Source organism: Lagopus muta, chromosome 4 (assembly GCF_023343835.1).
Source record: "Lagopus muta isolate bLagMut1 chromosome 4, bLagMut1 primary, whole genome shotgun sequence".
Lineage (NCBI taxonomy): Eukaryota > Metazoa > Chordata > Aves > Galliformes > Phasianidae > Lagopus > Lagopus muta.
Window position 1 is genome coordinate 5531536 of NC_064436.1, and position 26034 is coordinate 5557569.

Sequence of the window (26034 nt, forward strand, 5' to 3'; positions counted from 1 at the left end):
CAGATTAGCATGTGTGACAGAAGTACTGCAGTAGTTAAAAAAGTTCTGGATTTGTACTGTGAAGTAATTGGTTATATGATGATAGTAAATTTCTAAAATATAAAAGGCAATTCAAGTTTCCTCACGTCTGTGAGAGACAGGAGAGACTTGAGAGCCATCTCAGAACTGTTCATAATGTCGTTTCTCTATAAAAGAGGACGTGACCAGTTGAGGGGTCAGAACTACACGGGACCACAGCTTCAGCTTTAAGAGCAATCAATAAAGGGACAGGACAGCAAGCCTTTATATCCTAATTCACAGCACCAATCTTCGTTTTAAAACCACTATGAAAAAGGGACTTAGCTCTGATCCAAATCATCTTACCTGTATATTCATGCCTTTTACAGACTTCATTAGCAGGCCCAAAAGATTTATAATCAACAATTCACATCCTCAGGATATGTTTCCTGGAGCGGTACGCTTATTCCTCTCTTCTCCAGCTTAATTAACTCTTCTCAGATAATCTTTCCTGTTCTTTGCCTCATCCTTCCATCTAACCTTACAGTAGAAGATGTTGTTTGGATGTTCAACCGTAACACCGAAGGTCTGTCTTTGAGAGCCTTCCTCAAAGGAACTGAAACAGAGCACTGTGGAGTCAAGGCTCCTATGAGTGCAGGTTTCCTAAGCTGTAACTTCCTTTTTCTCCTTTCACCCAGAAGGTTCATCTATATGGAATTTCAGCATTTTTTTCTGAGATTTCCAGGGACGTGCATCGGTTCATGCATTGTGTGGAAGGTCTGTAAACGTGCAGTATACTCACAGCTCCACTGAAATAATCACATACTGGGATTACAAAGAAGTTATTATTATTACTACTACTATTAAGAGATTTTACAGAGTGGTTATAGGAGAAGTCATAGTGCCAGTGTTCCAACATTTTGGTTAAACTATAAAATGACAAACAAAATTTACGGGCAACAAGTATCTGGTACCAAATGTGTTGTCATTTGTGCCAGGAGACATCTGTGAGTTTAATACTATTGTTCTCTACTTTAAGACTACAGCATTTTTACAAAAAGAGCATAGTTTTCATAGAATCATAGAACTACAAGGTTGGAAACGACCTATAAGATCATCTAGTCCAACCGTCTCCTCAACACCATTGTCACCAATTTTGATTATATGGACACATGAAATAGTTCTTAATGTTTTAAATAAAAAAAGTACATAAAAAACTGAATATAAACATTTAGTAACTCATGACATGCCTTTATTTATCATAAAATATGTTGAATTATTTGGTTTCCAAAAGCAGCAGTATACTTTTCAATGAATAACCTCAATATACATACAGACACCACACCATGATGACAAACACTTCCAGCTGTAATTTATTTTTAACCACTGGGCATCTCAGAAGCACTGTTTTACTCAAATAGAAATTAGTGGAATGACTTCTGTTATCAGAACACAGCTCTCCCTACTCTATTTCAAACATTTAGCAGCTTTTTCACCACAGGTTTATAAACACACAACCTATGAAGAAAGACCTTCACATGAAATGAAATGCATTATTACTGATGCTAGCCAATAATAAGAATACCTAAGTATAATCAGTTCCAAATCCACAAGAAAATATTTAAGCCTCTCACAGAACCATTCACAACCATCCCAATTTTATTATTTTCTATTATAGCAAGATACTGCATTAACACCAAAGGACAAAAAAAAATCCCAAATTAGGTACTAACTGATTATAAAATATTTACTGCAGACATTTTACAGTTGATTACGTATTTTACTACAGCAAGCTCAAAACTAATACTGACAACTACTCCATAAACCACTACACACACACAGAAAAAGTGCTTTTCTTTAGCTAGGTAAAAGAAGGGATACTGACAAGTTCTTCAATCCATTTTACGTGTATTTTCTGATGAAGTTGAAAGATTTTACTTCTATTGCTTTCTGTTATTTCCATGTTTACATGGAAGTCTACAGTGAATCTTATTGCTATGAAATAAAATTATGATTTCATTTCTAAAGAAAAAACCTTTTATAAGCACTATTTTCCCTAACTATTCTTATCAAAAAAGGCAATCTCTTGACTGCTTAGATTTTCAGGAATTTTGTGAAGGAAAATTAAAACAAAAGATCAGAAACCATTCCTGATTAATAGGACTCTGCACTGGTAGCAAGCTCTACGCTCTTCTAGCAGTAATCCTTTTCCAGATCAGATTTCACATTCCTGTATTTTGAAGAAAAGAGTCTTTATTTATCAGCATTTAGGAAGTAATTCAGCTGAGTGTGCCTTCAATGACTGTCACCAGGATGTCAGCAAAAAAACTAAATTCCTATGTTATAAACTCATTGCAGCAGTGGGAAGTGGGATACTCCTGATCGCTGAAAACCTCATAATTCCGACCAGTTATCCGATGCCCCCATAGGCTACTGAGAAACTGAACAAGATTAAAGGAGGAGGTACAACATGAATAGGCTCAGGACTTACTAAATTGAAGTCCATCTGCGTAATTGTGGAGTCAGATCTGTATTTCTCTTAAAAACAGGCGTATTACAGATTTTGAAAGGAAAAAGTGTTCTAAGAAGGTGGAGTTCTACGAGTAAAGAGAATAAGTTCTGCCTACATCTCCTTTAAGTTCCCTTTGATCTCCTACAAAGCACGTTTTATTTCACATTTCTAGAGAGCTGCTTTGTTTATTCTTAAGCACAACAATTTTTGAGTTTAGAAGTCTGGCTCAAGAAAGCATAAATAGTTTATGGCTTAGTAGCAACCTTAGTAAGCAGTAATGCTATTGCGGTAAACACAGGTAAGGCAGCGTACATCCTTGAAATCTCCAAGCATATCTTTTGTTCTTGTTGACAGAAGTTACTTATAAATGGAGAATAACATCAGAGGGTACTGTTTTTCTCTATGTATCCCTGTGTCCCATCAAAATCAATGGACAAAAGAGAAGTCTCTCACAACACATGCAAAACATCACACACAGTGTTAGAGCATCTTTTTCCGTTCCAAAGCAAAGAAGCAGCTAGCAACTAAGCAGCTTTCTTCCTTTAATGAATTAAATGAGGGAGCATATAAAAATCTCCAGAATACAAATATTTTTACCTCTTGTTTAAGAACATAAAATCCAAATTATTTTCTCAGCAAGTTTAATTAACCTACAGCAAAGAAAATTTCCTTTTCAGTACTTCACAGTGTCGGTATGATCACAATGGCAGAGCTGCACAGTTACTGAACCAATCAAAGCTACATAATGTGAGCATGAGCACTGTGAATGAAGTAGTGCTGCTCATTAACCCATTACAAAAGAATTACTGTAAATTCATCCTACGTACAGCCTCACTTCCTGAGCAAACAAACACAGATAACGCAACAAGCTTGAAACACTGCCAAGCTGGCAGACTGGCAACTCAAATTATGCAAAGAAACAGAAAACCTTCAGTAGATTCAACAGAGCTTGGAGCATAAGAATGATTAAGCGTTTCTTTGTACAACCACAAATCACAGTAATGAATCAGACTAAAATTTCCACTAAAAGACTTAACTACACCAGCTGGCTTTCTTCAGCAACGTTATAATGTAAAATGATGACATCCTAAAAGCGTTGCAGCTTTTGCACAATGTGCCTAAAGCAAATCCTTTGCTTTGCTTCAGGTTTTTTTTAGACCTTTTTTGTAGTTACAAAAAAATGCTGCAGCTATAAGGCTGTACTGTTCCTTATACTATGTTGTATTGTTTCTTGTGATTTACTTTTTTCTATTTTTCTCTGATTTAAAAGAGACCTGAACTGTTCTAAGTCGTAGTTTGAAAAAATGAAAATAAAAACCCTCCTCATCATTACCTTCCCATCCTAACACTCTTTCACAACTGCTTGAAACAACTACAGATTTGAACTGCAGCTATTGTTTTAAAATCCCAAACTTTTTAAATCCAAACTCAAACCTCCTTTCTTTGGAATTCATATCTAACAGGAACTGTTGGAGCTAACAAAGGCATCAGCACATATGAATCAAACAGCAAAAACTATTACTTCTTCAGGGTAGCTCTGAATATAACAAATGTTTTCTTCACCATTTAATTCACTTTCAGCTATGATGAGGGGACACAGAAAACATCTCTAGAGAGTACTGCAAGAATTCCAGTGTCATTACACACGACTCAAATACTGCAAGTGTTATATAAAATATGGTGTATTGATCTTCAGGAGCACCTAGTATTTTTCAAAAGGATGGATTCTCATCTGCCAAATCTAGCCTTTAAAGAATTCTTTTTCTTTAAAAATTAGCACTTGTGAACAACTATTATCTCCAGATCCGTAAAATGAGACTCGTCGTAAAACAAATCCCAAGCATGGTGCTCTGGAAACCTGAGATATGTGCACATGGCACAAAAGAGAAAAACGTGTGAGTGCAGATTTACTAATACGCAGATGCACGTACACATGCATACGCATGTCTGTGCACATACGCATGCCTGGAGGCATGTGCATTCTTCTTACAAACTGGGTATCTCTCCTTGGACTAGATCATTTTTTATGACTGGGACAGAATCTTCTCAGCCATGCAGCTCCACAGTGTGGCAACAGAAGTTCCGCTTCCACTTTTGCAACAGAATCAGTGTTACGGTTCTGCAGCACTTGAAATTTACACTGGGCTTCTGTCACGTCATTCATCACAGGGAAAGGTTAACCAATCTCATGCTTCAGGGCCCAACACTCATCACTTCTAAGTCGAGAAAGAACATTTTCCTCATGTTATAACATTAAGGTGAACACAGCCAGGGAAGATGAACTTCTGGTGATCGAACTCGCATAAAGAAGTAGTTAGATTGAATTTTCATCATCCCCATTTCCAATATTCTTCAAAAATACTATAAGAGGGCAGGAGTCCAAGGAAAGATAATGGACTTGAACTGAACCTGCAGTTGGAAATGTCATTTACATCAAAAGCCTGAAGGAAGTTGTAATAAGATTAAGCATTAGCACAAAACCTATCAGACTGTCCAACTGCTTTGATTTAGTAAATTAGATTTAGTGATAGTTTTTTTTTTTTTAAACACCATTGACTTCTGTGAGTCTCTAATGAAGTGATGTTTTTTTAATGGGCATTAATAGTGAAAGCATGTGGAAAGACAGGTATATTAGAAACCTTCTGCTAATCACTACATGCATACTTTCAGAAGCTTGGGAATAGGGAATAATTCTCCCTAGAGCTAACCTTCCTTTGTAGAATTCTTATTTAACACTAGGAGAAGTGTTTGACCGCAAAAGCACCCATCACTTTCTCCTTAATTTTTGAAACAATTAATTCTGTATCATCAGGCCCTGCATACCACTCATCTCCTATCAAGATCCAAATTATACAGAGGCCCAGTCTGCAGATTTCTCTGAAACATGCCTAGAGGAAAGCTATAATTCAAGAGGAGCAATTAAAAATTTTTTGGCTAACCTTTTATAAAATGCTTACTTGTTATGACTCCCTATCCATTTCTAGTGAATTGCCACAACTCTTGACTATAAACCAGTCAAGCTTTAAAAACAACCTAAATTGAAAGACTAGAATCTATCACTACGTTAGTATTTGTTGGTTATCTGTTACTCACAAAAAAATAACTGCATTCCCTTATGATAAGGCAATCCTAGTTGTCTTATGCACATCTTCCCTATTCTAGTAAAATGACATACACAAAAGCTGCTATCATATAGAAGTAAACAAAGGAAAAAAAGAAAAAAAAAAAAAGGAAAAACAAGACAAAGAAGGAATTATATAAGACATAATATGCAAACAGAGAGAAAGCCAATCATAAACAAACGTGCTACTCAAGGAAAGATCCCTTATTTCTAAGCATTTCTCTAGAGATTTCTTATGTGTAATAAGTAGAATTAAAACTGATAGATTAAATATATCCAGCCTATTTTAGACAGTGCATTCCTTATGTAAGAAGAGAAAGATACTGTTTTATCAGATTCTATTAGGATCACTCAGTGCAAAGACAGTCAGCAGGCTCCAACACATCAAAGACACTCAATTACTAGAAACATATTTTTGGACCAAAACCGTCTTGCAATTCTCTGCATTTCCAAAGCTACACAAATTGCATTTCTAAATATTATTGAGCTGTACTAAGCAGTGAAATCTCGGGAAGGGCTGTGCAATGATTAGGTTTCAAGTGAATTAAACACACCTGTAAATTGACTAAAAAGCAGAGAAATGTTTGAAGAAAACGGGTATTTCCTCTCCTCTTTCTCTCATTAGGCTTAAACATTCTGACAGACAGTACCAAAAACGAATTTCAGCAGAAGATTTTCAGTAAAATTTGAGACCACAGGTGCTGCAGTCTTGGTCTTTACCTGCCACTAACTTGTTTGCTTAGAACTTGACTTATACACTGCTTAGTTTAGTACAATAGCCTATGATTCACAGGATTCCTTTTCTTGAGAAAATTACATGATGTTACAAACGTCTTTTTCAAATCTAAGATGAAGTTCACAGACTATTTATCAGAACCAGCAAAGCTATGACAGGTGCTGCTAGATTAGCTTTACAGCTTTTCTGAGCCAGTTAGGTAAGAGCTTTCTTAATGCACTCCTATATGTTGCAATATCACTGCAAACTCTTTTGCTCAATGGGGCAACCTCAAGTACATGAAGATTTAAGGATTTATCTTTACCACCTGTTTCTCTGAGTAAATAGAAAACAATATTCCACTATAGGTGTTCTGAAATATCCATTACCACATAACCTGCCCTCCTACTTTGACTCGTTCCTTTTTATTTCCTGCTCAACCCTCTTCTGGTTGAATGTTTAAGCAACTTGTTTCTTCTCCCCTACGGTCACAGTGCTTAACTCATAGTTTCCAGCCATTCTCACTACAGCAGATTTAAATCATTAAATCTCCTAAAATTGAAGTAATTGAAGACCAGAATGAGCAGGCAAATTTATACTAGCATTATGAACATCCTGCTTGTAACCATAAAATTCTCATCATCATATTCACAGTACTGGCAATATTGCATTCTGGTATCCTACAAGCTGGATTTCTAACTGAATGAGGTACATTCCAGAGCATTTCATTAATGCAAACATTTTATTTTTTCACTCCCACAAAGCTTACCATTTAACCAATAAAGAGAAGTGTGAAAGTAAAAAGAGATGGTAAAGCATCACTTAGGCAAAAAGACAGAAGTTAATGTCAATCCCCAGCAATTCAAAGAATGAATGAAAAACACTCGATTTCACATCAGATTTTGAATTACTTGCTTATCAGGCATTCTAGGGCAGGCACCTACTCTCTTTCCCCAGCAATTCACATGGAAGTATTTGAATGAATAATATTAACATATACCCTGCATGTTTCCCCCTTTGAAATATTCCCCCCCTTTTTTTTTTTCCCCATAGTACACAGCTAAGAGCATAGAAAACCACTTCCAACACAATTCTGACTGGCTGACAGGCAAATAGAATTAGATGCTATCAGCAAACACCTGACAACTCTAATCACACCTCAACAATTTCTAAAGCTTTGATATTTCAAGCTACTCTCATAATGAATGATATACAAAACTTATTTTGACCTTTTTGCCAAAACTGTTCAGTCTTCACAGTAGAGTACATACAGTTTTTGCATCAGATGATGCTGTACTGCAGAATCTCACTAGAAGGGGATTTGCCACTTTCATGGAAACAAGACCTACATGCAGTAACTCAGAACTGAGGGAAAACAACAATCTCTGCTGCCAAGGAATGAACAGTAAATCTGGGCTTGACCAATACACAACACCATGAAAAGGACAGTGAGATGCAGTGGCTAGTTTTGGAAGCCTACAAAAGCAATCACATCTCAACAAACATCATCTACCCCTCACAACAGTTAAGGAAAGTGAGTTCTATAGACCCATACGGAGGCTTTTCAGTAACACTTTCAATTACATAACCAAGAAGGTAGAGGAAGAAAGCCTGTAGAAAAATCCTGCTGTGATCAGGAAGGTCAGAGCTAGCATGTTTCTGAACTTTGTGAAGAAGATTATTCAGTTCCAGTTTGCCTATCAAAATTTCACTGATCTGTAATATTTTCTCTTCAAACATTTGCCCTTTTGCTAAGTTTGTGAGCAAAAATCATTTCTTCTCCCAGCCTTCTCCCCCCTCACTGCAAGAATGACATTGAGGCCCTGGAACGTGTTCAAAGGAGGGCAACAAAGCTGGTGAGGGGTCTGGAACACAGGCCGCATGAGGAGAGGCTGAAGGAGCTGGGAATGTTCAGCCTGGAGAAGAGGAGGCTCAGGGGAGACCTCATTGCTCTCTATAACTTCCTGAAGGGAGGTTGTAGTGAGCTGGGGGTCGGCCTCTTCTCTCGTGTCATTAGTGATAGGACCAGGGGGAATGGCTTCAAGCTACGGCAGGGGAGATTCAGGCTGGACATTTGGAAGTATTACTTTTCAGAAAGGGTGGTCAGGCACTGCAATGGATGCCCAGGGAAGTGATGGAGTCACCGAGCCTGGGGGTGTTCAAGGAAAGACTGGATGTTGTGTTGAGGGACATGGTTTAGTGGGAGCTATTGGGAATAGGTGAACGGTTGGACTGGATGAGCTTTTAGGTCTGTTCCAACCTTGGTGATTCTATGATTCTATGATTATTATAAATAATATATTTAACATCTTAATTTGTCATTAAGAATAATTAAACTTCATTTACAAATGAGTTAAAATATCGAAGTGTAATACTTGTACTTAATTTTTATGGCATTTCATTAAAAGGATTATTAAATATTTAACAATATGTTTTAAGTATTCTTCCCTCTTTTCAATGAAATATAAGTGAAGATTACATAAAGCGTAAAGAGGAGCAATTTTTGAAGTAAAACACTGGCACTTGATTTAAAAATAGCTTCCCCAAAACTCAGTGGGTGATGAAACACTCATCACAGCAAGAACTATACAGCAAGAACATTTTCTTTTATAATAATCAAATAACAAGGCATCTAAAAGAACTCTTCAGCAGAAAAAGAGTAAGCCTTATTTGTCTGGCACAAGGTTCTCAGTGTTTTCCTGACTGCCTCATTCCCTCAGAGGTATTGTAGCAATAAAAGCACTGTCATGTCAAGCAGGTAATGTTCAACCTTCTCTACCAGACAAAAGCCTTTCAACACCCCATATATATCACTCCTAAAATTTCTCAGGCAGTTTAAACAGGATCAGCACACAAGTTGAATACTCTGGCACTGCAGAAAGAAAAGTATCTCGCCTTAGGCATCTTCAAGAAACAAACTTCTTTTTTAAAACACCTTGTGGAAATCAGTGCTGTACACATCCTTATTAATTTAGTAAATCTGATAAAAACGTTGAAAAAAATGTACCGACAGCTGAAATGGACAAACTTTGCAGCACAACAATGTAATTCAGAATGCCATGGTAATCTCCGGATCTTACCAAAGCTTGTGAATTCAAAAGACACTTTTTGAAGAGGTTCTGGACTAACACCACTAATTCAGCCATAACAGATATTCACTGAAAAAATCACGTAGCACCAACTAAGAGAATGGGGAGGAAACACTAAGTTTCGGCACGTCCTAAAGGATGGTTTGGGTGAAGAGCAGAAGCAAAGACAGGTAGCCTGGGGGGAAATACAGAGAAATTGTCCAAGCAGCCAGGAAAGTGAAAGCTCTGTAGAAATAAATCTGGACAGGGATGTGGAAGGCGACATGAAATGCTTATCAGTAAATGTCAGTGCGATGAACACAAGAGCAGGGAGAAGGTGAGCCCTCTTCAGAAGGGAGATCTGACTAGTCAGGACATGGAGAAGGCTGAGGAACTCAGCAAATCTTCTTGCCTTGGTTTTCACCAGCAAATGCTCTAGCCACACTGTAGTATGCTAAAGCAGGGACTGGGGAAAAAAAATGAGAAACTATCCACTGTAGAAGATCAGGTTTAAGACCACCTAAGGAACTGGAAAATGCCCAAGTCCACGGAATCTGATGAGATTAATTCATGGATCCCAAGGGTACAGCAGATGTCTTTGCCTATGTTATTACCTCAAAGAGAGACAAAACTTTAACACATGAAGTTAACAAGGTAATATTGCTTGGGAAGGCGACCTATGTCATTTACCTGGACCTGAGCAAGGCCTTTGACATGGTCCCCCACCACATCCTCATCTCCAAATTGGAGGGAAGTGGATTTGATGGGTGGACGACCCGATGGATAAGCAATTGGTTGAAAGGCCGCAGACAGAGGGTGGTGGTCAATGGCTCTATGTCCAGGTGGAGGCCGGTAACAAGTGGTGTCCCCCAAGGGTCTGTCTTGGGACTGGTGCTCTTGAACATCTTTATTAATGACATCGATGAGGGAATTGGGTGCACCCTCAGCAAGTTTGCTGACGACACCAAGCTGAGTGGTGCGGTTGATACGGTGGAAGGAAGGGATGCCATTCAGAGGGACCTCGACAGGCTGGAGGGCTGGGCTCAGGTGAACCTGATGAGGTTCAACACGGCAAAGTGCAGGGTTTTGCATTTGGGCCGGAAGAACCCCAGGCACCTGTACAGGCTGGGAGGAGCGGTCCTTGAGAGCAGCTCGGCAGAGAAGGACCTGGGGGTCCTGATGGACGAGAGACTGAACATGAGCCAGCAGTGCGCTCTGGCAGCTCGAAAGGCAAATGGGATCCTGGGCTCCATCAGGAGAGGGGTGACCAGCAGGGACAGGGAGGTGATTGTCCCTCTCTACTCGGCTCTTGTGAGGCCCCATCTGGAGTACTGTGTCCAGGTGTGGAGCCCTCAGTACAAGAAAGACATTGAGATTTTGGAAAGGGTCCAGAGGAGGGCGACTAAGATGATCAGGGGGCTGGAGCACCTCCCCTATGAGGACAGGCTGAGGGAGTTGGGCTTGTTCAGCCTGGAGAAGAGAAGGCTGCGGGGCGACCTCATTGCAGCCTATCAATACCTGAAGGGAACCTACACCCAGGAGGGGAGTAAACTCTTCAAAAGGGCTGACAACAGCAGGACTAGGGGAAATGGTTTTAAGTTGAAGGAGGGAAGATTTAGGTTGGATGTTAGGGGGAAGTTCTTTACCAGGAGAGTGGTTAGGCCCTGGAACAGGCTGCCCAGGGAGGTTGTGGATGCCCCGTCCTTGGACGTGTTTAAGGCCAGGTTGGACGGGGTCCTGGGCAACCTGATCTGAATGTGTATGTTTGGCGGCCCTGCTAGGCAGGGGGGTTGGAACTACATGATCCTTGGGGTCCCTTCCAACCCGGGTGATTCTGTGATTGCTGCTTGGAAGCAGTGCTTCTAATAATAGTCAAGTCGGAAAGTTTCAACTAGATAACTTTCCACAGTAATCTATTCTGCTATACCAGCACATCTCAGGCCCAAAGGTGCTTATAAATCTTTCATTTGTCTTGGAGGTATGCAGTCTCCTCTTTACTGACTGTCTCTTGAACATAACCTTTGCCACTCCATTAGCTCGCATGCTTAAAGCTAATTTTCATGTGCAGATGTCTTGAGAATAATCTCTGGAATATCTACAACCTACACAACAAATATAGCTTAGTACATCCAATCGGCTCTTTTTTTTTTGAAGAGTTCTCTACAATCCATACAAAATATTTCAATTATTTTCTAGAAGATGTCTCCAGCTGCCTTTTTTTTTCTTTTTAATTAAAAAGTGAAAGAGGCAAATTATTGAGATGAAGTTCGGTCAATGTTTAACCACATAACAACCACAAACAGCTGATATATCAGAAATTAATACAAGTATCATAGAATCATAGAATCACTAAGGTTGGAAAAGACCTAAAAGATCACCCAGTCCAACCGTTCACCTATTCCCAATAGCTCCTACTAAACCATGTCCCTCAACGCAACATCCAGTCTTTCCTTGAACACCCCCAGGCTCGGTGATTCCACCACCTCCCTGGGCAGTCCATTCCAGTGCCTGACCACCCTTTCTGAAAAGTAATACTTCCTCATGTCCAGCCTGAATTTCCCCTGGCGTAGCTTGAAACCATTCCCCCTGGTCCTATCCCTAATGACACGAGAGAAGAGGCCGACCCCCAGCTCACTACAACCTCCCTTCAGGAAGTTATAGAGAGCAATAAGGTCTCCCCTGAGCCTCCTCTTCTCCAGGCTGAACATTCCCAGCTCCTTCAGCCTCTCCTCATATGGCCTGTGTTCCAGACCCCTCACCAGCTTCGTTGCCCTTCTTTGAACACGTTCCAGGGCCTCAATATCTTTCTTGCAGTGAGGGGCCCAAAACTGGACACAGTACTCGAGGTGCGGCCTCACGAGTGCTGAATATAGGGGAACAAGTAGATAATGCAAACTGATAGCTTTGGTGATACATTGTTTTCTCATTTAATATTTTACCAAAGCACATAGCTGTGCAGACCAGTTCTTTGGGAAAACTTGGAAAAACAGACAATGAAAATCAATATGCAAGTTATAGGTTTTAGTGAAGGATTATCACCTTGTGCTAAAGAAGTTAACAGACTAAGAGACCAGCAGACAAGACTGCCTGTGAATACGCTGCTCAGACACTTATCTTACTACACCACATAAAGGTCAAAGACTGCAGGAAGAAAACCTCATTAGAAGGAAAGCACAAAGCAACTGATTTCTCCTTGAGCTTAATAACCTGTGGGAACAGACATCTATGCCTGTAGATCTGTGTCCTGGTTCAGGACAAGTAGGTGGTGAATTGCTTCATCTAGCTTACAAGACTACATCTGCAGAGCCTATGTTTCCTGTTATGGCTCTGTATAATCAATGAATATTAAGATGTTATTATTACAAAATGAAGTAGAGAGTTGGACGAAGCAGATTATGATAACAAGAAGAGAACAGATAGGAAGCTTACCCCTATCCTGGACTCACTCACAAAACACCAGCAGAGCAGATCTCCAGTAGAGAACCTTCCCCCCTGGTAGCCAGCTCTCAAATAGGTCTAGGAGGCAGCACAGCTGAATTGCCTTCACCTGTGCTCCTCTGGCTGACTCACGGCTCGCCTCAGGAGATCAATCAGAGGTTCAGGCCATGACTCAGCCGTTCCCATACAGATCCAGTACTATATTCAGAAAGGCTTTGCCCATTAAGATATTAAGATACCTTTCAAAATGAATGCCAGGAACTGTGGGAGGAATAATCTGGGTATGAAGGCAGATGTCAATATATTTACTAATTCAACCATCATATCCAGTTTCATCTAATCTGAAGGGTAGATAAATCTATTTTTCATGTAATATTCATCTAATATTTCATCTAAAACAAAGGCACATCTTCAAGTATTCATAAAATTAAGATATCACTTTCTCCACTGCTTTCAACAGCGTGTGTAAAGCCCCAGAAATGCTGAACTATCAATGCTGACATACTGCCAAATGTTCACATGTAGCTGAAACTAACATACCTGCCTTTGTCTGAAAATATTTCTTTCAACTTTTTATATGTAACATTTTATTAAACCAAAATGATTAGCTGTAGTCTGAGATTATTTGATATGAACAGCAAACCTCTACAAATAAGGTTCTGTTAATTAACTGCAGCTGCAGATCTAGATAGTTTAAACTTTTCCTTTCACTGTGTACTACTCTGCTTGTTTAAAAAGACACAGATGGATGTATTTAAATGTAACTAGATGCTAGGAAGAACATTCTCTATATCATTCATTACACAGTACTGGCTTTCTAAAAAGCTTGAAATTATCTTTTTACATTACACAAGACTGTTTTTCCTCACCCTTTTCAGCGTTTAATGATTACGAAACTTTATCAAATCCTGAGCTCAATCATGTTACTGAAGTTTAGTGGGGCTCTGTTCTTTCTACCATGCTAAGCTTCCCACAATGAAGAGCAGCAAATTGACCAACTCCAAGTCAAAAAGTCAATCTGACTCCAACTCCTGAGCAAACAACAATCTCACAATTCAACTAAGAGTAAGCTTCATGCCCCCTACCTACATATTGTCTTCCCCAAATGAAGCCATTAACATTTGGCCACACCGAGACATACATAAATAGAGGACCTGGAATTGTTTGCTACAAAAAAATAAAATACAATACAATAAAACAAATCTGCATTCTGATTCTGAATAACTTTTTCATATGTTTGCTCCTTCTATTTAATTAATCCAATGCAAGAAAAAGAAAAAAAAGAAAAAAAAAAAAGGAAAACAAAGTAGCCTAAAAGAAAAAAGTTACACCACATAACGTGCAGCTTTGAAGACCTCTTGTTTCATATAAGCAGTGATGAATGAATAGCAGCAGGACATTATCACAATCATTAGATTGGTTCGGTACTAGTATGGTTGGTATTTGCTTAAATGCAGATGATCATCAGCTTGTGTTTTTTAAATATGTACACCCTCCAGCTTAACGGCCCATTAAAAAAATCAAATATTAAACAGTCTAATCAAATTATGCATGCATAATTACTTCTAAAATCCACTGCTTATATGTTGTTACATAACTAATTATAGCATACTTATGGTTTACAGTCAGTCATGAATACTACTGAAAAAGTCTATAGGATTAACTTTTAAAGTATTTACCTGTGTGTAAGCCTTCGGTGGCTAATGCAAACAGCAGTTTGTTGATCCTGTGCAACACAGACCTTATGACGACTACATTTCATCTTTAAACACGGGTCTTTAGCCGGATCTAAAGCTAAAAACAATTTTAGAAAATTGTTAACGATTACCTAGAAGCAGGCACTTAAAGAAAAGAAACACACCGCACACAAAACCCACCAAGTATGGGGGGAGGGTTGGCCTGTTGTTTTTACAGCTCACCGAAATGAAAGGCTCTGATTTCCATCAGCATAAAAGGCAGGATATTCAATAATAGGGTCAAAGAAAGTTAGTTGTGTGAAGTTCCTTACCAAGGAAAATGGATCGTCACAAATCACGTGTATTCATGTATATTTTCACATGTTACCACTGTCACTTATTTATAAAAACACTGAGTGCCCCATCCAACTCTCTCCTGGTCAGCATTTGTAACAAAGGCAATTGCAAGTAAAACACTCTTGCATTTATCATCCTCAGTAGATTCTGATAGTTTATTAATTGCCACACACATGGACACACATCACTTTCAATGAGCTGACAATAATTCTCATACACCAACCATAGTGCTTATAAAATCTGCAATGTTCCCATTGTACAGATGGGGAAAGAGCAGCAAGCCCAAAGCCACACTGGGCGTCAGTCAAAAACGGCATCAGAAGGCTGGTTCCCTCTTCCCATTTGTCTCCTTCTACAAAGATTTCTTCATTTTTGATGTTCAGTGTGCTTGATGAAACTCATCTCAAAATGACATTAGTGCACATTGTTTCAGACAGAGAACAATCACACCAGGACGGGCGTGAGATCTTAGCCATTTTTCTTGGCCTCCAACCTGCTGTTCCCAGTGAATAATCCTGGTTTCTTAAATTAGCACCTTTCAAAGTAGTAACAAAACAGATAAATATCACTGTCAGCAAATGATAATGTCATTGACTTTTATTAAATTGTGACAGGACACGAGCATCCCAGAAATCCAGGCAACAAAAGCAAAAATCATCACCAAAAGCGATTATCAATTATTGCAACATTTGCAACCTATTCCAGATGATTCAGAAAACCAGTTTCAAATCCAGATAGTTCATACATTGATCCTAATTTCATCTTCTAAGTTTCAAATGAAGAGTTGTAAATCAGCACAGTGAAAATTTAAAATCTAATCTGTATCAAGTAAACAGCACACCAACTAGAACATTACACCTGAATTCTATTTTGTGTTTGCAGACCATGATTTTACTACTATCTATTACAAGATTGCTAACTATGAGAGTAAATCTGATAAATGCATTCTGTGGGCAAATTTGTGTCTTTATATGCGCATAGGCTTGGGCATCTTTGCATTTAATTCCTTTTTCCTGATGAACCTCTTTTTTCCTAGGAACCTCAATTTTTTGTTGTGCTCCTCTTGGCATACGCATCCACTAACAGCTCACTGTAATTAGAATTTTGTTGATAAATAAAAACATAGGTTTCCAAGTATCTTACATGCTTTCACACCAGTAACAGTTGCAGGGAAATGGCTACTTTTTTGTTGGTAAATCAACCAATGTTGTTACATAAATATAAGAAACAGAAATACATTGTAGCTACTTTTTTGAAAGCACTTCTATTACAAGAAGTTGTCTAGAATGTCTAGTAACACACATCCTAAAAACAAATTCATTTCTGGAACACCACCAACAATTGGCAGGGACATGGAACCACATTCTACATATATTCTGCATTTGAAAAATGTAAATAACTTCAAATTAAAGTAGTTCACCCTCAGGTCCTTTGAAACAAGCATCCTCCTACCATCTATGGAAATACATATGTACGCATACAGATATCAGACTGTATCAGACATATAATCAGAGAATGAATACTTCATTTTGAAGAATACATAATCAAAATGTTTAAATCTTTTTTCCTTAATGTTCTCCTTTTGTATATTTTTATACATCGTTCCATTTTGAACAGAAATATATTTCTGCATACATAGATTGCTCAGAAATTAATGCTGCTCAAAGTAACGTTTGGTCTCTGTAAACTTTTAGCAAGTGCTGATGAATGTCAACGCGTTCCTTTTTTTTTCCCATGTGGAAGAATTCAATGACACAGCTTTGCTTTATACATGCTTCCACATCAAACACCATTTTATCAGGCTGCCCCTGTGCTGCCATCCATCTCACAGCAACAAAACAAACGGAACATTGGTGAGGAGATTCAGCCTCTACGGCCATAACATCAACATCCAGCTCTGGTGTCGTGGGCCAACATAAAATCACAGGCATTGCTTTCAGCCCTCATATTTTTCTAATGTTTCTTCATGACTTTTTACCTTTGGAACTCCATCACACACCTCAACTAGACGTATAAATAATACAGTGAAAGCCTTTCACTCCCTCCCTCTTCTTCCCTCCCCCCCCCCCCCCCCATTCCAGTTTAAAGCTTTTCATGCTCTGAAGGAACTAGACTCTCCTTACACCTTAGAGACATATCTGACTATTGATACCATGTAAGTCTATAACTCAAACAAGCTAATTCAAGAAAGATACAGAATAGTCTCTAATTCTTCACTGTATCTTCTGGTAAACACTGATCAAAAATGCTGGCATTACTCCCACTTTGAGCGTGCAGTCTTTCATTGGCAACAAATCACACTGCTATCATTTTCTGCTAAAACAGACACCTACAACACAGTACTACGTTCATACTGGAAACCAGCCCACAAGACATCATTTATCAGTGCCTCTAATACATCAGCTGACTTCCAAGGAAGTCAGATTCAACCAATTTCTAAAGACACAGGTCTGACTGACCTTAGCTTTGTTGATTTGATAATACCCAACTCCACTTAGCTCCTAATAAATAATAAAAAAGAGAAAGTGCTTGCCATGTGTTATTTAGGCCAGGCTGATGGGGCTGTGAGCACCCTGGTCCCTGCCTATAGCAGGAGGATTGGAATTAGATGATCTTGAAGTGCCCTTCCAACCCAAACCATTCTGTGATGTTACACACATATTTAATATGCATTTCCCTAACATAACACTAAATGCAGCCTTACTTAAATTTCAGTAAGCAGAAAAATTGAAATAGGGGTTACAAAAAGAATTATTAAATAAAAAAATGATTTGTATCATCTAATCTTTCTCTAAGAACTCGCAGTATTAATTAAAAATAATTTGCACATTTGGAATGGAATTAGGCTCGCTTGGTGACTTTTTACAGACGGATATGGATTTGTTATCCTCACATCCTGAGGAAGCAATTAATACTCATAAAAACTGATTCAATTATTACTAATGGATCTATTTATTTTTCAGATTTGGAACAGCAATGCAGGAAAGCTCATAATCTCTTCTTTAAGTCAATTTACAGCTAGCACTGCCAGAAACTGACATTAGCCAGATCATTTTTACTGGGAATACAAAAGAAAATCGAGTGAAAGCAAGACAACACAGTAATCCTCTTGACAGAAGCTCTGTGGTAGAAATCACAGTAAAGGACCATTATTTTGCAATCAGACAGATGGAGCTTTCATACCCAGCAAAAACAAATAGGGAAGAAAGGTTAAAGGGCAGAGTTTTCACATTTGAATTCTACTTTCGCCCTCTAAAGTTCTAGATTCATTTCTGATGGGTAGGAAAAAAAACCCGCACAAATGATCAACTACATCTGCCAAAACCTAAGACATATTTTGAGCATCCACTGATTGGTTTAATTCCTCTAGTTTAAGAGGTAGGGGAGAAAACTGAAAATCAACTAGAATACCAAAAATTAGTCACATGTCTAAGCTACAACCCTAAGCAAAAAAACAACTGAGCTATTCATATTACTTATGAACACCTGAACTTATGTTCATATTACTTGCTTTGATAAACTACCTAATTCTTGAAGAAACCTAATCAGTGCTTTTACTTCTGGTAAAAGAGGTGGTCTGTGGGGGCAGGACAAGGTGAAACAGACATAAATCAGAGCATAGGAAGATCTGCACCAATACATGAAATAACTTCTTCGTGGTGAGGGTGATGGAGCACTGGAACAGGCTGCCCAGAGAGATTGTGGATTCTCCTTCTCTGCAGATGTGTTCAAGACCCATCTGGACGCCCACCTGTGCAGCCACGCTCCAAGAGAGATCCCAATCTTGATATGCAATATACCTGAGAGTAATCATGTTTCCATATGAAGAGGAACCACTGGACATAAACAGTCTCAGATTCACAAATAAACTTAAGAAAATAATAAGAAACAGTCTTCCTCAGTAACTTGATAGGAGTGGTCTGAAAAGAAGAACCTAGAATTTTTGTTTCCTCTTCCTGGGATTGCATTTCGCATCATACACTAGGTAACATGAAAAGCAGAATGGGCAGCTACAGCTGAACCTTCAGTGCAAAGAATCTTCCTATGTATTTTTTTCATCTGATCCAATGAACGTGCAACTTCAGTAAGAAGCATAGAGAGAAGGTGTTTCTGTTGGTGGTGAAGTAATTAAGAGCTTGGATTAGAACCTCTGGAGGTTACAAACACTTTAGAAGTTTCAGCTCATGAACAAATGATTCAATAAGTAGTTGTCTGCATGTATGAAGGTTGCATCCACTCAAGAAGCATCTTCTCATAAGAGTGCTCAGGAAAAGTCCAGCCTGATTAAGCAGGCTCAACTGTGTAAAACCTTTCATCAGGAATATGCTCAGGTGCACTACTGTTTCTGGCATTCTACACCACTAAGCTCAGTTTAGCATTGAGAACTGGGACGCTCTGAAGCATCTCTTTCTGAAGAAAGGCTTTAAAGACCAATCTTCCTCAGAAGAGGCATACCAGACTAGAAGTTATGCAGGTTTGCCAAATAAAATGATCCAGTTTCATATATCCTTTTCTCCATATACTGCCAGTTCGAAAGTTCTGCTCTCTCCCACTAGCAAGTCACTGCAGCCTTCTGTCACATTTTCACCTCCATATAAGCATTTTGTGGGTCTGAACGGCTACCTGAATGCCTGATCTAGCTGTGCTAAAACGAAATCTAAATAACACGCTTTTAAAATTTGTTTTATGATTATTCAGGATTTGGTGGCACTATGGACTCTGCATCAGGACATAAAGCAGGTCGGCAGGAAAACAGGACTAAGTTGGCACTGCTATCGAAGGCAAGATCTCGTCACAAGTTAGGTACTAAAAATCTATCATGTAGCCTTTCTTAAAACAGCTGTAAGAATTCAGACTCCATTCAATCATAGAACGGTTTGGGTCAGAAGGGACCTTTAAGATCATCTAGCTCTAACTAGTGTATACTAGGTAACTAGTAGATTTCTAGTTTTAAAACATCAGTAACTTTGCTACACGTGCTGATGTTTCAGTTTTTATAGCAAAATAAGTTAGATCAACATAATTGTTGTCACAGCATTCAACTAATGGATCTCCATTAAAATCCATTATGATTTCCCAGGGCTTGCAAATGAGCTAAATCGAACAATTTTATTGAACATGATTCTAAATGATTTCAATTCACTGTACAGAAATGTATTCACGAATTACACACATGTGTGTGCATGCATTTGCATATCCTTGGTTACCCAAATTGCTACAAAACTAGGTAGATGAAATAGCTAAAAGGTAAAGACACAACTAAAAATACCTGGCTGAAATCGCTTCAAAATCCTTTTCTGTTGTACTACTGTATACACAATACTTCTGTAAATAGGTAAACAATATAAACTAACACAATAAAAGCCAAAAATTATTCAGCGAAATGGTCTGTAAGAAATGCTACAGTTGTTGCAAATAAAACCATCTTCAGGGTGTTCATCCTCCACGGAAATGTCATTTCAAGTTTCCTCCATTACATGGAAATTGTCCACTGTTCCCACCAAATACTTCTATTGAGCAAAGGAAAACATCCTCTGCACTTAAAAAAAGTATATATACACAAACACACACACACACACACACACAAACCAGCATCTATGAGTATGCAACTGTGCTCAACAACCACAGCCTCTAAGCTACTTATATCTGCAGTCTAAAAATGAAATGTACTACAGTACGTTCTATTTTTATCTGATGTAAGGGCATAATATGAAGAAAATATGGTTTATTTATTTTGATAAAACATACGTAAAGCTACTAAAACTACTCAGCTTCAAATAGTCCAAATAACTGCTAACTGCTTGTTTCTAAAATAATTGTAAGGACAAAATGCACCTTTTAGCAGCAACCCAATTAATAAAATACTTCAATTGTTTTCAAAGATAATACCTGTTCCATATTATTTTCTAAACTAGTGTTACATTTTTATACTCATGCAAATACTTACATAAATATGAGACTCAGAATTGAAACACTTAAACACATCTACATGCATACGTATATAATCACAAGAGTTCAGTGGGAACAAGTACTCTTTGGGTAAGTGTCTAATAATGTTTTAAGGAAAGGTATTGGTGGATTGAAATACAGCTAATAACATTCTTCCCATCTTTTATGGTAACTTAGACTTTGCAGCAACACAAGTTGAGTATCAGTGCACATTTTCAGAGCAAGAGGTCCTGGAATACTTGGATATTTCCAATAACCAGTTATTAATACTCATAAAATTACACATTTGTCTACGTGAGCAATTCTGACATCTTAGATTAATGTAAGAACGCCTTTCAACATATACCAAACTATAAAGGAATGAATCCCAGTGCTGTTAAGGCAGCCGTTTCATTATCATATGCAGGACTGTATTGATTCCTTTAACTGCATCCTTTTCAACATCATAACACACTAACACTGAAATCCGGGATCAGATTAAGGATGTGTTTTGCAAAAAACTCCGTACACCAGAAGTCTAGGAGAATATTAGAAAAGCTTAGGATGGCTTTTCCAAATGTGATGCCTCCTGTGTTATCATGCTGGTGCACGACACCAGAGGCAGATGATGATGTTATGGCAGTAGAGGCTGAACCTTCCCACCAACATTCCGACCCATTTTGTTGCTGTGTGACAGGTTGCAGCAGAAGGGCAGTCTAACAGAGGCATTACTTTCAGAGCACCTAGGAGTGTATGCACGAAAAGTGCATAAAATAAAAAAACTAAAAAAATATATTGCTAGCAAATTAATGAATGTTGGCTGAATACCATTTGCAAAGGGTCCCAGTATACTGTTGCTTTGGGTAAGAACACAGACACAGAACACAGTAAGTGATTAATGAGAAGACACTTGTATGATGAGTGGTGACTCTGACAAGGAGGCACATGAGTACCAAGAACTTACACCAAAGCCTGAAAGACAAGGGTGGGGTTGAGAGATAACAGATCAAATGACTTTTAAAAATAACAGGTAACAATTTGAAAACACAGATACAAAGCTGAATATTCCTATTACATACGGGCAGCAGGGATTTATGCAGCTTGAAAGTATTCATACTTCTGCAGACAGGCTTTTTCAATTACTAAATTTGACTTGTAATTTCATTGTGTAAAACTGCTAAAACTTAATGCAGCCAAAAAAAAAAAAAAAAAAAAAAAAATCTGTAGAAGCATCAGTAGTTCCTATAATCCATTTTTTTTTCCCCCACAGAAAATAGAAAGCCGAGCTGGAGTTCAGAGCTTCAATTTCAAGATCTGCTTATTCAATGCTTTCACAGACTTATAGGCAAGCTTCGGAAAAGCCAGATACTGACTCCATACAATGAAAAGAAGCAAAAGCCAACAGAGAAGGTTAGGAAACTATTTCTAACCTCAGAGAACCTGTCTGCCCATAACACGTTGACACACTGCCTGTATCACCTATCTCTATCATTATTATTTCACTGTGATGCAGCAGACTTTTAGTGGAATTGTTAATGCTCCTGTTTCAACGGGGTTTTTTATTGCAATTCCACTCTCTCACTGTAAGTTTGCATTTGAAAAAATAAAAAGCATTCATGAGCTTTCACTTGGGAGAATACTTTTCCCATGGAATATTCCCACTTGATGGAGAGGAGCAAAAAATGGCACAGCCGTAACAGAATCAAGGGGAAACCCCTCGTGAAGATTCTGTACCATAAACTGCAGGGCTTGCAGCCTGCCCCAGCAGAGCACACAACTCCACAGCCAGGCACTCACGATGCCCCATTCAAAAGATGGAAAAATCCCAAGTCTACGTGCATGGTTCTCGAGGTGAAAAACAGAATTTATAGTTAGATCTTATTTGACTTGAAACTTTGTCAACTTTAAACTTTAGACAAGTGAAGTCTTGCTTACGGCACAGCCTTGGAATAATACTTAGGAAGAAGTGAGTGTTGGTAGACTACAGAAAGTTATCATTATGACAGTCTCCCTACCTCATGACACAAGTCAAAGAGAAGACGTGTGCTGAGAATCACTGTTGTATTTCCTTTATCGGCAAACACAGGGAATCCTGAGAGACATGATTTCTTTAGCCATCACATTACATTCACTCCTAAGCCACTGACTCATAAGGTTCCCTCACTTACAAAGTACGTATGGCTCTTCCCACAAAACACCACACAGTCATTTGGACTGCCCAGGGAGGTGGTGGAGTCACCAAGCCTGGGGGTGTTCAAGGAAAGGCTGGATGTTGTGTTGAGGGACATGGTTTAGTGGGAGCTACTGGGAATAGGTGAATGGTTGGACTGGATGAGCTTGAAGGTCTTTTCCAACCTTGGTGATTCTATGATTTTTCTCATCTAAACAGAGAGAACTTCAGACATATAAACATGTACATAGTAACTGCATACTTGGTTTTCTGTGCTTTGTTGTGTTTCCAAAAAACACTTCTGAAAGTACAGGGAAGCCAATTCTGACAACGTAGACAACAAGATACTGACTGGGAAACCTTCTATCTTTCAGTACTATTCCCAGTTCTACTCAAGGGCATCATGTCACTCTCATAACCAACAACCAACCACCACCACCACACAAGCCACTGATCATAAAGAATATCTGTGTGTCAATCAGAGTACAGCAAAGTGGGAGAAACTGCAGATCTTTTAACATATAGCTCAGTTCAGTATAATTGCTAAATTCAGGCTAAGCGTTTCCCGCTGAGGTTAATTCACTGACAAAAACTGTGGGAGAACTATTATGTTATTAAAACTGAAAAGGTCTGCGCCGGCAGGTAAAAATACCTGATAATCTTTTTGCAAAAGGTTGAAAAATTAAGACAAAACTGCTTATATATCAGAATTGTGGCATACCTATTATTATTAAAAACAGTGCCCAGCTAGCGCTGCTTGTTATTCAGTTGTAAATCAGGCAGTACAACACGGATGAAAGAACAAAACAGCATTTGCATTTTGTTCTTCAGTGTTAATTTTCAGTTAACAAGTCTATGAAAATAGAAATCTGAAACCTGTAGGCACGCTTTTGAAATATTCACCACCCAATATACAATGCGTTTTGCTAACAAAGCTTAGAAAGTAACCTTAACCTGGTTGGTCTGTTGCTCAATTCAGGCAAGTATTCTACAAACATTAGCATCAGGATTCCCAAATAACTCAGAGTAATGTAACAAGCCTGAGCATGTAGAAGCTTCTATCTTCAATATCTTCAGCAAAACCAACAGCCAGTTGGGAAAAAAAAAAATAGTAGGTATGTGATAACTAAATAAATCACTAGCAAAATTTACAGTGCATTCTACTCAGTATCTTCTGATCAAGGGCACTGCTACCATTAAATCATTAATCAAAGTATTATTTATTACTGTTCTTACACAAAAAGCAAATCCACACACCACACCTCCTTGTCAAAAGCCAAAGAAGAAAAAAGCCCTAAGGTACTTTCTAGTGAAATGAAAAGCCTGCTTCTGAAATGAATGTCCTGCAATGAGAAGAAGTCACTGATCAAGGGAAAGCAAATCTTTCTTTGAGGTGTCGGGAGGACCAAAATCAAGAACTTTCCTAATGTATTAGCATACAACGAAGAGAGAACTATGGTTTGTGAAATCAGCACTGTCAGTCTGCCATAGATCTGAACTAACACTTCTAAATTTCCACCAATCCACACAAAAATCACCATAATTCAGAGAGCAGTGACAAATAACACAAACTTGTCCTCCCTTCCTCTCTTACCTCTCCCACACAGGCTGTCAAAACAAGCCTGCTGTATTCAAATGGTAAACCTCAATTAAAGTGACAAATTCAAAAGTGACAAACCTGGTGGGAAGTCCTACTCTAAGAGACACGGTCATAATTTACCAAACAAGTAACATAAGTAAATAAATAGATAAATGAAATATGCCAACCACAAAAGATGAGAACTATTCAACAAGTCAAACAATACATTTTCAGGGTTTTATTTTCTCTCACCATATTGGCACTAACTCAACAAAAGAGTACTGCCACTCCAACTAGGATCTGACAAGCAAAGTCTGTGCAGTAATAACACTCTCTTATTCTCATACAGTCAAAATTTAACTTCCTTTTTTAAGTCACCCTGTGGAAAGTCAGCTTTGGGCTTCATTTCCTTACTATGGTTGTTCACTACTGGGCAATGCTACGATCACTTGTACTGGGATTTAGTTAAACATGGACGAAGAGTACTTACAGTTTGCTACTATGCCGTTTCTTTACAATACCTGCTATTACATATCATAACTGTAGTCCTTATCATTTTAGAAAGGCTTCCAAATTTTTCAGTTGTTTTGATTTTATTGTTGGCTTCTTGGTTTTAAAGGGATATGGAGCAGGCTAGGAAAACCCAGGTAATGAGTAAGTGGCAGAGAGGCTGGTGCCACCACAGGACAATTTACTCGGCACTGGTCTAATGGCTGCAGGCAGGAAGAGGAAAAGGGATACAATGAGGCTCACTAGAGTTGAGAGAGTAGTCCAGGGCTTTATATTAGATCCAACAGGGGAAGAGAGCCGAGCAGGACACAGGAAGGCTTGCGTTACTGTCACACCAGGAGATTATGGGGAAAAACCTTTGAACTGTCCTGTGAGATCTTGCAGAGACTCCTCAGAAAAAGTAATGTTGCCAACCCCCATCTGAAATCTTCTCTTGCTCCTCTAGGAAGCAGCTGGGGGAAATCTCAGATTCCTCCCAGAAGTTTGTGGGAAGGCCCTCTAGAAAGGTAGCATGTCAGAAAGCCCAGCTGAAGTGTCTTTACACTAATGCATGCAGCATGGGAAATAAGCAGGATGAGTTGGAAACCATGATGTGCTTGGAAAATTACAATCCAGTTGCTACCATAGAAGAATGGTGTGACTACTCCCTTAACTGGAATACCACTGTAGAGGGTATGCCTTTTTAGGGGAGTATTGCCTTTTTAGAAAGGATAGGCTAGGTAAGAAAGGTGGGGGAGTTGCCCTCTGTGTTAAACAAGTGGATAGAATGTGAGGAGCTCTCTGTGAAAAATGGTGAGGAGCAGACTGAGAGTCTGTGGGTCAGAATTAGGGAGAGGACTAACGTAGGGATAGGACTGATCAAGGTGAGCCTGCTGACAAGGCCTTCTTTCAGCGGCAGGAGGGATCCCACTCCCAGGTACTTGTCCTGATGGGGAGATTTAAATCATCCAGATATCTACTGGA

The 26034-nt window shown here is 38.8% G+C and overlaps 1 protein-coding gene across 4 annotated transcripts in view; it reads right to left on the reverse strand.

Moving 5' to 3' along the window:
- SPOCK3 (SPARC (osteonectin), cwcv and kazal like domains proteoglycan 3) overlaps nucleotides 1-26034 on the reverse strand; it is a 162413-nt gene that overhangs the window by 75020 nt on the left and 61359 nt on the right. For 3 of the 4 annotated variants that reach the window (XM_048941099.1, XM_048941100.1, XM_048941102.1), the window contains one exon: nucleotides 14531-14645. The exons of the other annotated variant lie outside the window; for it this stretch is intronic. In XM_048941099.1, the coding sequence (XP_048797056.1) occupies nucleotides 14531-14645 (115 nt within the window). The remainder of the gene's footprint in view (nucleotides 1-14530; nucleotides 14646-26034) is intronic. 4 annotated transcript variants of the gene reach the window in all.